The sequence below is a fragment of the Acanthaster planci genome, linkage group LG04, assembly GCF_054643075.1.
Source record: "Acanthaster planci isolate LZ-2023a linkage group LG04, COTS_SCS, whole genome shotgun sequence".
Classification (NCBI taxonomy): Eukaryota; Metazoa; Echinodermata; class Asteroidea; order Valvatida; family Acanthasteridae; genus Acanthaster; species Acanthaster planci.
The window spans coordinates 4,357,952-4,371,647 of record NC_141780.1 but is presented as its reverse complement, the minus strand read 5'-3'; the positions used below and the strand labels follow the sequence as shown (position 1 = coordinate 4,371,647).

Genomic DNA, 13,696 nt, shown 5'->3' with positions numbered 1-13,696 from the left:
TCTGTTATAGTGCTGGGCTAAAACACTAGAGTGCTTAGAAGTACCCAACTACAAGACTTAAGTTCTTGTGAAGAACACAAGTTAAATACAAAAGTACTTAATAAGTATCCAACAACCATACTGAAGCACCAGTGAAGTATTTGACTACAACACTGAAGTACCAATGAAGTGTTCAACAACCATGCTCAAATACTAGTGAAGTACTTGACAATGAAGTACCTGTGAAATACTTGACTACAACAACAAAGTACTTCGAAAGTATTCCACTACACTTCTGAAATAGTGTTTTTGGCAAGTACTCAACAAAAAACTTAATACTTGTGAAGTACTTGACTAAAATACTAATATACGGGTGAAGTGCTTGACTGCAGCACTTTACTGAGAATACCAACCTCTTTCTCGCTGAGCTCCTTCAGCAGGCTCTCCAGCCTTGCCTTGACCTCTTTGAGCTGTCGCTGCTGGCCTTGCATCGCCTCCTCGTGCTCCCGGGTGCTGCGCTCCTTCTCCTCCCTGGCCCGCTCCAGCGCCCGTCCCTTCTCCATCAGTGCATCCTCCAGGCTGGACACGGCGCTGTCTGAGCTGGTCTGCTCGGCCTGGGCAGCATTCAGCTTAGCCCGCATCTGGTCACACTGCTCCTCCTTCTCCCGAAGCTGCTCCTGGAGGTTGTCAATCTGTTGCCATGATGATGGTAAGGCAAAAGAAGAAAAATGAACCTTTGAAACTCAGGGTTTCTTGATTCAAGAGGAAAGGCTGTTTAGCATTTATTACAAAACTGCTTGTAAATGCGAACTGGACATCACAAAGCATCTGCGTCAAAATCTTCCAAATATGAAGCGTTTCAACATTAGCAAAGACTGTATACCTTGTATATTTGCAGTGCCATTCCAAAATATGTTTACATGTGAACAGCATCAGAAAGAAACTCTTTACTACCACAAGGGACATCTCATACAATGGATAAGTCAGCTTATCTACCTTTAAGATTATTTCCTTTTTTTCCTCATCAAGGAAACAAAACTGACCAACTTTTACGGAGGGGGTGGCATCCAATTTTAATCTCCATCAAAACAACATGGGTGTGATTTACCCTCTATGTGCATAAAATCAGTGTTTTGGAACATCCCCCCTCCCAAAAAAAAATTGTGTTAATGCACTTGGTTGAGTTTGGTTGCCAAGCCGAAAGTGTTAGAACAACTCAAAATTAAACAACATATTTAGTTTGACAGCTCCCCCAAAACAAACTCCATCCACGTTGGTTATTACTCACGGTAGCCACAATAAGATGAAGTCACAGCCACAGGCTAATACCAGCATGGCTACCTCGTGAAGGCCAAACAAAGGACCAAGTTACTTCCATGATCACCAAAGAACCTTAATCCTTGTTTACGAGTATGACAAAACTATACATTACATTCAATCTTGAAAAGAATTACTGAGGACTGCGAAGAGTTTTCCTAAACGTTTAAACAAGAGGTGTCAACCGGGCATACCACAGAACAAAATAAGGGGAAAATAAGGAACAGCACGAAGAGCAGCAGTAAAATGGAACTGGTCACTGGTTAATTGATGCAAGTATTCTGACAATGCAGAATTCATCAAAGCCAAACACAAAGAGAGTGCAAAGAGGAATAGAACAATCTTGCAAAAAGGTAGAAAAGAGAGAGGACTCAACATGTTCTATCCATGCCTTCAAAGATGTAACGTGGAAAACAATTAAATTGGAAAAAAAGCATACACTATTTCCGGGCAATAGATCTCTAATTCTGTGACTTACAATAAAAGATCATGTCATTGGACCAATATAAAAGCAATTGGAGGGAGGGTTCACTTGTAGGTCAAAGGTCACCACTGCCCTTCTCAAGATACAGGCCAAGTCGGAACATGGATTTTCCTTCCGCCATGGTCTGAATTAACTGGCAACGGCTGGGATTTTCCCCTAGGTCTATGGTAAATTACAGCAGCCACTGGCCAGTGGCTTCTATAAGGGCAAATGTTATTCCATGCAGTAGCTGAGTGTGTAAGACACAGCTGTGGCTTATCTGGCCTTAAAATTTCCCTTGGAACCCTCCACCCATATGTGCCGTCCCATTTACAATTTTTTTTTCCAACAATTTGAGGGAATGTGATCATTTTCAGGATGATTATCTATGGGAGGAAAATGGGGCTGCAAATTGCAACCACTGACGAAAATAAAGCAAGAGACATAAATTTTTCTCATTTTATATGAAGCGAAATCCACAGCAGTTTTACCCAAAGCTAGATAGTGAGAAAGGCCAATAGGATCATTTGCAATTATCCACAACGAAAACAGCAAAACTTTTGATCATAAAAAATTACTTGAGACAAAAAACAGAGAGTTGGTACTGCATACCAAACTGTGAACATGTCATTATTGAGAGTACAATCTCAAGCATTAAAACTTGTGAAGTAGCATCACGGTAGCATTATGATCTCCAACTGATTAATGCCAGTTACTGAGACAAAGATTACACTGTTATTTTATGATGTCCCACTGTATTATTCATAGGTCTGAACAAAGTGGATGCGTCGTTTACCTGGAGACATCAGAATATAATTATGGACTTCCAAGATAATCACCGATCTGCAATTTGTGATTGAGTGGCTGCCAACTGAAGTGCAGGTGTAACTGCACATTGAGAAGAATATAAATTGGGCACAAGTTTTTCACCATTTTCTGGATAAAGTACCTGACTTGGTGCTGAAACTTCAGATGATGATACTTGTCTATGAAAGGGACCCAAGGAAGGTATGAACTGTGTCTTATTTTCGACTGAATGAGTACAAAAAACCTGTTGTGGATTGTGTGTGTGTAGGGAATGTTTTTGAGTGGGGCACTAAATTTTTTTCAAAAAAAGTACCGTAACTCTGGCCTTGTTGGAATGGTTACATGCAGTGCGCATAAAGTCCACAGCACCCGCTCAGATTATAAGCACATGTACATCCATATCAGCAGGTTAGTCTATAAACAGTAAGCAACAAGCTCAGCTTGTTTCGGTTCTGTGAAAGCAAACTTGAATACAACTTTGTTATGTCACCACAAAGTTTAACGTTTCAAGTTTGGTAAAAGAACACCATTAAAAGCTTGATGACATCAAATTTGCATTTATGTTTGCTCTCACATCAGGCACAAACTGGCCTTTTGAAAATAAGAAACAAGAGCAGTAAATGCCAATGATCCTATGGGCCATTAGGCACACGGCTGACTATTAATAACACAGGCACTAAGAGAAGATAAGGAGTTGTTAGTGGGTTACAGTAGCGTAACTGGGGTGAAATTTCCGAGGGGGCACCTGGGGCTCACATCTTTCTCCAAGTGGGCATCAAAAGCAAATGAACTGAAGACTTATACAGAGGTTGTATACATTTCAACATTTCAAACAGTAGTGGGGAGCATTCCCCCAATAGTTAAGCCACTGGTGGGGTTAGTACGGCTGTCACCTTGATTTGAAGTATGTATTGTTTCCGCTCCTTGATGTCCATGGCATTAGTCAAATCAGAAAGCTTTGCGGGCAGCGAAGCAAAAAAAAACATAACGTAACAATAACACAAGATATGGATTAGAAGCCAGCTTGGTGAATTATCTGCTGAGGGCCGTGATGGTTTTAAAACAAATGACAAGCTAATACAATGTATTCAATGTAATTGTGATAAGAAGGATTATCATCAGGTCATGAAACCTAGATCAGCAGCCTACCCTCATAGGTGCCAATATATACTCCTGGGGGGAGAGTGGCATGTGGGAGTAGAGTGACTTGCCTAGTGTAAGCAGCTGCTGGATTCAAACTTCCGATTCTCTGGCCGTGTCCGAAATGGGCTTCCAGAGCTACGGCTACGTCTACTGTCTACGCGTCTCCACGCATTTCCAATGGAGCAAAGACCTAGACCTAGCTCTAGACAACAGATTCGGATGCAGCCTCTGATCGAGAGTAAACAATTCTAACCACCTGGATCACTTGACCACATCCTTCCCCCACACACTATGAGGTAACAAGGTCTTAAATGGTTTGAAAAAGACAAGGAGGGATGGAGGGGTGCTATTCACTGTATGTTGGCTCAACAGCAATCAACGAGTCCACCTGATCCCAGCCCTCGTGGCAACATCCTTACAACAAGCACGGCACACAGCAGAAAGAGGAATGTCCTAGAGGACCCCTTACATGTACACGTATGTCCCTATACAACCAAACACTGTCTACACATGTTGTTATCAAGCGCATCCCGTGGTATCTCAAACACTCCAAAACGTTTTGAGCACAGCCCTGTCAAAGAGAAGGGGATACCCTTTGCCACATACAGGCTACAGTGTATCTCCTAATTATCTAGAAAGGGGAGCTGTAACCAAGTCCACTGCAAGCCCAGAGAGGAATGAACAAGGACAAAGGAACTCTTTTTCTCAGTTGATTTGAATTGCAATTGATCTTTGCAATCTATCCTCCGACTGGGATGACTTGTGACTGACTTTGGAGGACTCGACAACTGTGCCCATTGGATGCTAACTACTTCATTAACCCTAACTCCCTAGGGTGTGTGCAAAATCATATTAAAGTTGGAGGATTCAGGAATGTTAGGGTTAAAATTGCCTGACTGAAGCAAGTCCTCAGACTCCATTGAAGGTACATGTGCATGTAAAAAGCTGTTCTATTGTTCACAATCCACTCAGCTGTTTGTTTTCAGCAGTGGTAACTCGTCTTCTGCTTAAGATCCTGCGGATATGTTCGGTGCTAATGTTGCCAAATTGCTTGCCTGCCAAGTACACGTACGTGCTCACAAACAGCTGCAGTACATGCTTTTGTGCTTTGAATTTTGTCGGCTTATGTACAAACTTCCTGGCTCAATGAAGACAATATTTTTGATGCTTGTGAACACAAGGTCGATGGCATTACCTGGACTTCTCGGCTGTCATAGAAAAAAGTGCAGTGGAGACCAATAACAAATGGTCCTTTTGTTCCTTATGTCTCAAGCAAACTTGTACTAAGCACTGATTGTTCCAAGTCCCCCCCCCGCCTTTGTACCGCAAACCATTATGGTTTCTATCCATTCGTCTTTCCTTATGAACTGACGATTCATACAAACGTTTCACTTCTTTGACGCTTATTTTTAAGCTCCAATCATCTAGGCTGGAGATCGCAAAAATGCTTTCTACATAATCACAATCACTTTCTAGATATAACCACTGCAAGAGAAGGAAAGGCTGAAACACCCGTTGCCTGGCAACACGGAAGTGAGTAATATAAAAACCGACCTCACAAAGAGGAAAACATTTTCAGGAGATAAAGCATGTACATATAAAACATAGCTGTATCATTCAAATTTGGGGGGGGGTTTAATTTTTTGAAAAGAACACTAAGAGTAAACATTTTTGCAAACTAGACTTTCCTTGAGGGTGGTTTTTTTTAACACAGTTTGTACATTACACATACATGTACATGTACTCAACAAGGAGGATTATGCTAATGACAAAGTATGATCATGTGAATAACTTGTGGCACACTTTACATCTATCTCCTTCAATATTTTCAGTGTGTCATTCTTGAAACAGCACAATTGTTTCAGATCACTATCAGTTCCTATTAATTGGGATATAAAAATGTTTAAAATGCAATGATTGAGTTTACAAGATGCGAGAACGCAATAAAAAAATTTCACATGTTATTGATCTTGCTGCCCGCACAGTGGAACGACAAAAAGACTGACATCATCATCCAGGATAATCTGGACTCAAGTCCAGCTCGCGTGACAATTTTGGATGACTCAACTTGAGCTACAAAAACTCAGTGACTGGTTACAACATTGGAACATCTCAAAAAGTCATTTATCCCAACTACCAGTCACTTGCTTACATCGTACATGCTACCATGTATTTCGCTTGTTTTCACCTGCTAACCACCTGGGATCAATGTGGTGTGCTTAATGACTGTGTGAGAAATGAAACCTCATGTGCCCACTCATACAGAATGCTTTAATTGAAGATTTGGAAAAGCTGTACCTGTAACCAATTGAAAATGAGGAATTTGAAATGCAAACCCATGAACTCACTCCTTCTTATGCACTTACTGCTTAAGTCCTGAAGAGATAAACTCACATGTGAAATGCACAATTGCTTCAACCAAACCACACAATCTAGTATCTAAATAATGCACATGATGTGATGTTAAGACTAGAGAAAATACAAACAAATAGAAGTATCTGTTTTTCATAATGATGATAAGTTTCATGCCAAACACCAATTTTTCTCAAAGCCTGATCTGTTTGGACTCTTTACAGAGACTGTGACTTTGACATTAAACTTGGTGGCATGCTGCCGAGCATTCTGATCTGCAACTGTTTCAACGACATCCTGCGGATAGGAGCCATTGATTTCCCATGGTGGGGTCTGCTAATCTGCTGTAATAAGACGTTAATTTCATTACGCTGCCCGGACAGCATATGCGCGGCTGAAAACAAGTGTGGCTCTCGGACTCTTGTGTGTGGCTGTAATCAGTTTAGCGAGACGGTTAATTCTGGCTGATTTGATTCTCTGATGAGGTTGCAGAGAAGTTCCCTGAAAAAATCTGGACTTAACTTGAGAGTGACGGGCAGCAATTCCTCTGCTTGTGGTTCTGAATCAAACCTGGGCAATTGTTTGTGATTTGTTCTACTCTGTGGCTTTGTTTAGAGGGAGTGAGTCAACAATTCTCATCTGAGAAAAGATGATGTTTCGCCCTCTACTTTTCGTCTAATTCGGACCGAGGACAGGTTGCCGAGTCTGAGGACCCACAGCACTGTCTTCTCACTTGGTTTTTTCCCCGGTATCCTGACTGTATGTACAGCACAAGAGCATTCACCCAAGACCCCCAGTGCACTGCCTGCACTGAAACGACAATGGATGTAGGCAAACACAAATGGAAAAACCTTACAGGTTCATCACATGTGTGTGTGATTTGCACATATTCCTGGTATTAGAGTCTGTGCACTTCTCCAGCCAGAATAAGTCAACAGTGAACGCGCTCTCCAGTGAAAGGCAACATGTAAAAGTGTATTATTAAAGCAGGCACGGTCGAAGCCTTTGTGTTTATGCATGTTGACTACCACAACAACAGCGGTCATTATCAACCCATTCATTTGTCATCTGGCAGTGAGGAATGGGACCCCAGTGTTTGCAGTCTGAACGGGGCTCCCGTCTGGGGCTGCCGCAACAAAAGTCAAATGAGCTGGAATTCTCTGCATATTGAGTCCGGTTGATAATGGTTTTTGTCATGACTCATGATAAAGGCACTTACAACCATGCAAAGAATTTGTAAACAAGTTTTGCGCTGGCTGTTTGACTTGAACTTTGAGATACTGTAGTGACCTCTACTCGAGCAAAAAGTGATTTTTTTTTAAAATCAGATTCCGACCAAGATATTACTGATTTAGAAAGTTGTGGACACTATGCACTTTGAGAATTGGCCCAGATAAACGAGGACTAATGTCTAGAAAACTACGATTGGTGTCAAGGAAATTAGGCCAATCAAGTAGTCAAATAAGGAAGTTTTCATTTGTTGTCTTGTGCTATATTTTAAAGACTAAAGTTCAGTCAATAAGTCATTTTCATGGGTAAAAACCTTCAAATACCAGGCATACAACTTGGACTTTGACAAAAAACGAGGAAATCCCAATCTTTACAAGACTTCAATGTTTTTCAATTTTCAACGGCAAGAGTGTGAAGTGAAAAACCATTAAATCAGTTGATCCGAGGACAAGTCGCATACCTGAAAGATGGATGCTGATGTGTCATGGCAGAACAATCCTCTGGGACTGCCAAATATCTATAACCAGAGAGAGCTGTAACCACGAACATTGCATTCATTTTAATGGCTTCAGCTGCTGAAACCAAAGTCCCAAGTTAAATGAATTTCCTGTGACTGGTGCAGAGAGTTAAATTGGGGCAATCCAATGTCATTCTGTATGTACATGTACACACAATAGCCAACATTATGCAATGCAACATGCATGTACCTCAACCTGAACAGCAGTAATAAAAAACAATGCAGAGGGTATGAAAGATGCTGTGTTATTGTTTGTAATTCTTGCTTTGACACAAAGACTGTTTGTTTGTACCTTCCTCTGGAGTACGCCAATCTTGCGCTCCTTAATATCCAGCATCTCTTTGAGTTCGTTGACCTCAGAGAAGCGCTTCGTCTTGTCCGTACTGAGAGTGCTCAGGAGTTGCTCTTTCCTGACAAGGGTCATCTCCTTTTCATCGAGACGTGCCCGCAAAGCTTCCACCTGATTGGTGCATTGATAAAAAAAAAGAACGAGCAGCTGTGACCTAATTTTTCCTATGATGTCACCATAGTGCTGGACCTATGATGTGTTGTTATGGTAACAAATGCATAGTGTTGTGATGGTAATCTACCTATTCAAGATAAACTAGTCCAGCATGCAGGGTCCGCACATGGTTGAAGCTGCCCGTAGGAACACATGCGGTCCCCATGGCCAAGGCAGTCCACACGTGGTGGTATTATTTACATTTAGCACAACCCAGTCATGTGGATGAAAAAGGTCTATATGAGCTACAGGCTGCTAGAGCAGCTCTTTGAGTTAAAGGCATTCCATCTTGTACAACGTAAGTCAATAAGAACCCTAACCCCTATTTCACACACACAATGCCCATGTACAGAGAAAGAAACCAAACATAGTCAGAACAGGTTCCAATCACACGCGTACTAATATGGGGTGTGAGTGGTTACATACACAAAAAAGCTCAAATTAAAAAAAAAAGTTCCCATAATTTTGTATAAAAAACCTGAAATTCAGAGTAAAGATCTAATCATAAAAAGCTGCAATCGGCTGAAAAACTGGCTTCTCACACCCCTGCAGTAATTTGAATAATCTCCGGAAGTCCTGAGAGCACTTTGGGACAACAAGAAAAATCTCTAAGAACTCAGAGACTGGATGATAATCCTTGCATGAAAAGGCATCCGATATCCAGAACAAAAAAACAGTAAAAAACCTGGCATGTTTTTGGTGCAGTGTTGACTCAGATGGCCCTGCGATTGATCGTGGGGGTGGATAAATGATACACGACGCAATGAACCCCATAGGCTGAGTGGAAACAGGTTATTCGTGACACAGCAGATCAAAGGACCGAGCGGGGACCAATCGCTTGACAGGAGGGGACCTTCCAGTGGAATAAATTTATCAGTGCTGGGGTTCCAACACATAGACAGAAACAGAATTAAAGCTAATGATGAGACAAACCAGATATTTATAGACCCTGTCTCGACATATATAGAGGTTTTCATGTGATGTAACATGACGGGCAAAGGCATTTCAGGAAGCGTACCATGTCCATGGAGGTACATTTTCAAATCTATGTATTTCTGTTGGCAATTTCATTAATGCCAGAATGTTGAGAGACTCGGAAGGCTTGCGTTTCCCCACACACCCATTAAACTGAACGCTGACTGTCAAAAATCATGTGACTGAAAATGTTCTGTACTTCGACATAAACACGAAAAGGGGGAGGGCTCTGTCGAAACTTCCACTTCGGCATGTCCCTTCTTTGAAAGCAAGGGGGTACATAATGGCTAATCAAAATGCAACAGATTAACGCAACACAACACTATGCAACAGAAATGACAAAATGCAACCAATGAAATGAGAGCAAAACAAGCCAAGACTAGTTCAAGACATGGACTGGTGTAGCCAATGATCTCTACATCCTGATTGGATATTTCTGTACACAAACAAACACTTCCTCTATGGTTCTGTCTTTGGTCATCCAAAGATGGCCACTACCACATTCTGCGCAGGAAAGCACATGACAGAAGTTCGTAATTTTCCATGTTTTCAAGCTGTATCGAGAGATAACTAAGTAATTTGAGAGTTACTTAGACATAGAACAATTTTTATCTCAATATCCCTGGCACAAACAAAAGTAAAATGAATGCACATAGAAGCCTCTTTGAGATGTTGAGTCTACTGGGGAGACTTTAATTGCGCGCACAAATGCATTTGGGCCTCCAAAGATGGTACCAAGTGGCGTCCTGCCCTCACTCTCAACACACTCCGCAGTCAAAAATGTTGGGACCAGTGGGTCTGATCCCACTTCAAATCAAACTCAAACCAATTGGACTCCAACTCACGTCTGCCTGCAGGATGCTGGAGTGCTGCTCTTTGGCTGCCAGTGACTCCTTGAGCAGACTGACATGGGCCTGGTAGTCCTGATGCTGGTGGGTCAGCGTCTCGATCTTGGTCTGCAGCGCTTGCACCTCTGACGATTTCTTGTTGAGCTCGAGTTTGAGTTGATCAACCTGTGCATGTCAAACGGAAGAGTCAAGACAATTAATCGGCCTCTTTAATGTGTACTCCATTATGCATGAATGTACTGGAATTTCATCCCCTATTTTGAAATTCGTGAATTTGCCAGTGCAGAGGGACAGCAGATGAGTTTGAGCTTTCCCATGTTACATGTGCTTTTTAAATGGGTTTTAATGTTTTCAGTGCAACAGAAAGTCCACTATCTTAAATTTTATTACGAAAATGTTAACAGCTTCACAGTTAGAGCACAATATAAATGTGGCTGTCCTCCACAGTACAAAGACTCATCAAGTTACATCCAAAATCCCAAAAGTTGTGTATATTTGAACAAAGGCCCAACAACCTTTACGTGAATACTTCATGAGAAAACAAGAAAGCCTCTTGAGCAGGAGAGTTTGTCTAATTGCATGCTCTCAGCTATATGACACAGGAAAGCATTTATATCAAGATGCAGTTAGCGCGCAATATTTCTGGTTATGACGAAAGTCCATGCGACGTAAAATTAAAAAGAAATGGAGCAAAACTGTATCGAATGATAACATCCAGCCAATGATGTTGTTAACCCTGATGGCGTATTTTATGCTGGTAATCACTAAGCTGATGCCTTGCACTTCTCAGCGTTAACTGACCTATGATAAACACAAGCTGTTCTGTTTTCTTTTTTTTTTCCTTATCTGTTTTTTTCTTGCTGGTTGAAACCCATGGTGGGTCCCCGCCCTCAGGCTGTGAGAGGGGCTTGGAGAAAAAAGGCTAGTGCACTGTCCTCGGGTCTGAGAGGTCATGAAACCTTATAGGTCAGCAATGCCTGGGATGACTGCAGCTCATGCAGAGAGATCAGGAAATTAAGTCAGGTGAGAAGTGGTAGAATGGTCTACACTGACTTTATTGGGGCTGGGCGTGCTGTGCGATACTGCATATTGAGTCTGAAAAGGAGCTATCATAATAGATTTAGAGATCATACATTTTCAAAGCAAAAATGAGATAAATTTTGTCAAGACAAAATAAGTTTGAACTATTGCTGTCAAAGTCAAGTCATGATTCATACTAATTTAGAACTGAAGACAGCAGAAGTCTCACAAGACTCTACTGAAGTGCAGTCTTCGTGTAGTTTGATAAAGCATGCCTGTACACACTAATTACTCTCACAGCATGTGTGACACCATTAACACAGCACACAGCCATCAGGAGCATGAGGGCTCCTACAAGCAGGTCCAACAGGGGGACAAGGAGAACATGGGGAAGTTTCTGCAGCAATCGCACCTCCCTCCCCTCCTCTCCCCCAAGCTCACCTGGTTCTTGAGAAGCTTGGAATGGCTCTTGTAGTCATCTATCTCTCGTTGCCGGTCTTCCCGCTCCTCGGGGCTCAGCGAGCCCAGGGACCGCACCCTCCTCAGCTCATGCTCGTACTCCCGGACTCGACTCTCCAGGGTGGCGATCTTCTCCTCCTGCAGAGCCAAGAGACAAGGAACTCATCGATCGAAGGGTCTTGAAATAAACAGAACGCCAACACCTGGGGAATTCCGCACCTCAGTGATGTAATTACACAAGCAATAAACTACGGTAACCTTAGCACTGCCCAAGATTTTGTTAGAAAAACTCTTTGAGCTTTCTTGCCATGCTTGGGTTAGATGTGGCCCTTGGTGCTCTCCTTACTGTCAAGGTCAAAGCACTAAATTACATATTATCATATCCCCAAGGCACAAGTCCCATCTACATGTAGATGGGGTTCAACAAAGCAATTAACAAGTGCAGAGTTTGAATCTGCACCCGCCAAACACTGTATCACAACTCCGCATCAGTAACTGATACAGGATTCTGCGGGGAGTTCAAGTCCAGTTGCAGTCAGTTATACCATACCAGGATTTATCAGCACACTTCTTTTTACACTGCAGAAAGTAAGTTGCACACGGTCGGCACTGACAGTGTTTTAGCATGCATTGGACAGGTTTCCTTTTTACTTCCTCCATGCTTTTGTCAACTATTCAAAGGAAAGTTAATGCTTTTCAGAATGAGATAGTTTTCACTGCAGAGCAAGTGCACTTTCACTTTCAAGTTTATAAACTGTCTAATTCGCTCCTAAGCCTGTCGAGCCCAAGTAAGGAGGCAGTGGATCAGTCGAATGAAAACCATTCAAAAAATGCTTTGACGTACATGTATGTGTGCCGTGCATGTAACTCGACAGTGTGTTTGATCCGATGGTTGGTGCACACATGTATATCATGACATTAATACATAATCATCAAATCAAGATGTACCTGCCATGAAGGAATGCACCGGGATATATACATGTACACGTGTAGCCTTGAAACTGCACAACGATGACACAGATTCATATTGAAGGTGAAAAAGCGGAAAAACATCAAAGACTGGACACAGTGGCTTACATATGTACAATGTACTGGATATATCCAGGTTTGGTGCCCAGGGTAGGCAGGAGAGGAGAGAAAGAGGGGGCGGGGACGGGGTGTATTAAAATGAGGGATGACATTACAAACTGGTAGCTAACATCAGCATGCATGGAAGGGACACATATGCTCTTCAGTGAGGTGGATCGATTTTTCCAGGTTTCCAAGGGTTTTAAGGAAGAAGTAGCCGTTTGACCTACAGAAGGAAGGTCCTTCCAATTTGTCATTTCTCATTTTTGGAGGGGTGGGGGGATACACGTATGTTAAAATCTTCCCTTACCCAAACCCCTCTTTCCCAGTTTGACAGAATTTGTATCATCATGTTAATACCCGAGCATGCCAAATTCAACAAGACTCTACGTGATTTACATAAACCTCAAAGCTTAGGGTTGACCTGTTTATCAAGATGGTTTCAACCGGGGCGGTGTACATGTACATGTATATGAACCCTAACCGGCTAGGCCCTTGCAGCTACATGTAATCTTTCAAAATCCTCCAACTACCCCCATCAGACAATTGGCTACAGCCTCAATCCTCCAAAATCCTCCGATATTTCTGAAATGTGTTCTGTGGAGGGGTGCCCATTGCCTCAATCCTCCAAAATCCTCCGATATTTCTGAAATGTGTTCTGTGGAGGGGTGCCCATTGCCTCAATCCTTCAAAATCTCTGGCAATTCTTCTGATTATGTTGAGGCAGTGTGAATGGTATCCTGAAGCAGCATGGAAGATTTCACAAATTTATACATGGCCGAACATAAACACAACCTCTAACCCACAACATTGAGGCAATGCATCCTTCGCAATCAGCAACGTGATTTTGCCATGCAGCCTAAATCCTCCAGAACTGCCCCGGGGACTTTGAAGGATTGAGGATCATGGTTAGGGTTAAACTCAGAGTATGCAATGAATGTATGTACATTGTATATATACACGTACATGTACTGCACGTACACCAGTATGTTTCAGCATTGAAGCTACATACTGTA

At 42.2% G+C, this 13,696-nt stretch overlaps 1 protein-coding gene across 8 annotated transcripts in view; it reads right to left on the bottom strand.

Annotated features, from left to right (window-relative positions):
- Positions 1-13,696, bottom strand: part of LOC110974214 (ELKS/Rab6-interacting/CAST family member 1-like) — an 86,627-nt gene that overhangs the window by 60,415 nt on the left and 12,516 nt on the right. For 7 of the 8 annotated variants that reach the window (XM_087135756.1, XM_087135757.1, XM_087135762.1 and 4 more), the window contains 5 exons: positions 11,595-11,750; positions 10,131-10,298; positions 8,101-8,268; positions 3,460-3,522; positions 393-671 (listed from right to left, as the gene is read on the bottom strand). In XM_087135756.1, coding sequence (XP_086991882.1) covers positions 393-671; positions 3,460-3,522; positions 8,101-8,268; positions 10,131-10,298; positions 11,595-11,750 — 834 coding nt within the window. The remainder of the gene's footprint in view (positions 1-392; positions 672-3,459; positions 3,523-8,100; positions 8,269-10,130; positions 10,299-11,594; positions 11,751-13,696) is intronic. The other variant, XM_022225676.2, reaches the window with a different exon arrangement.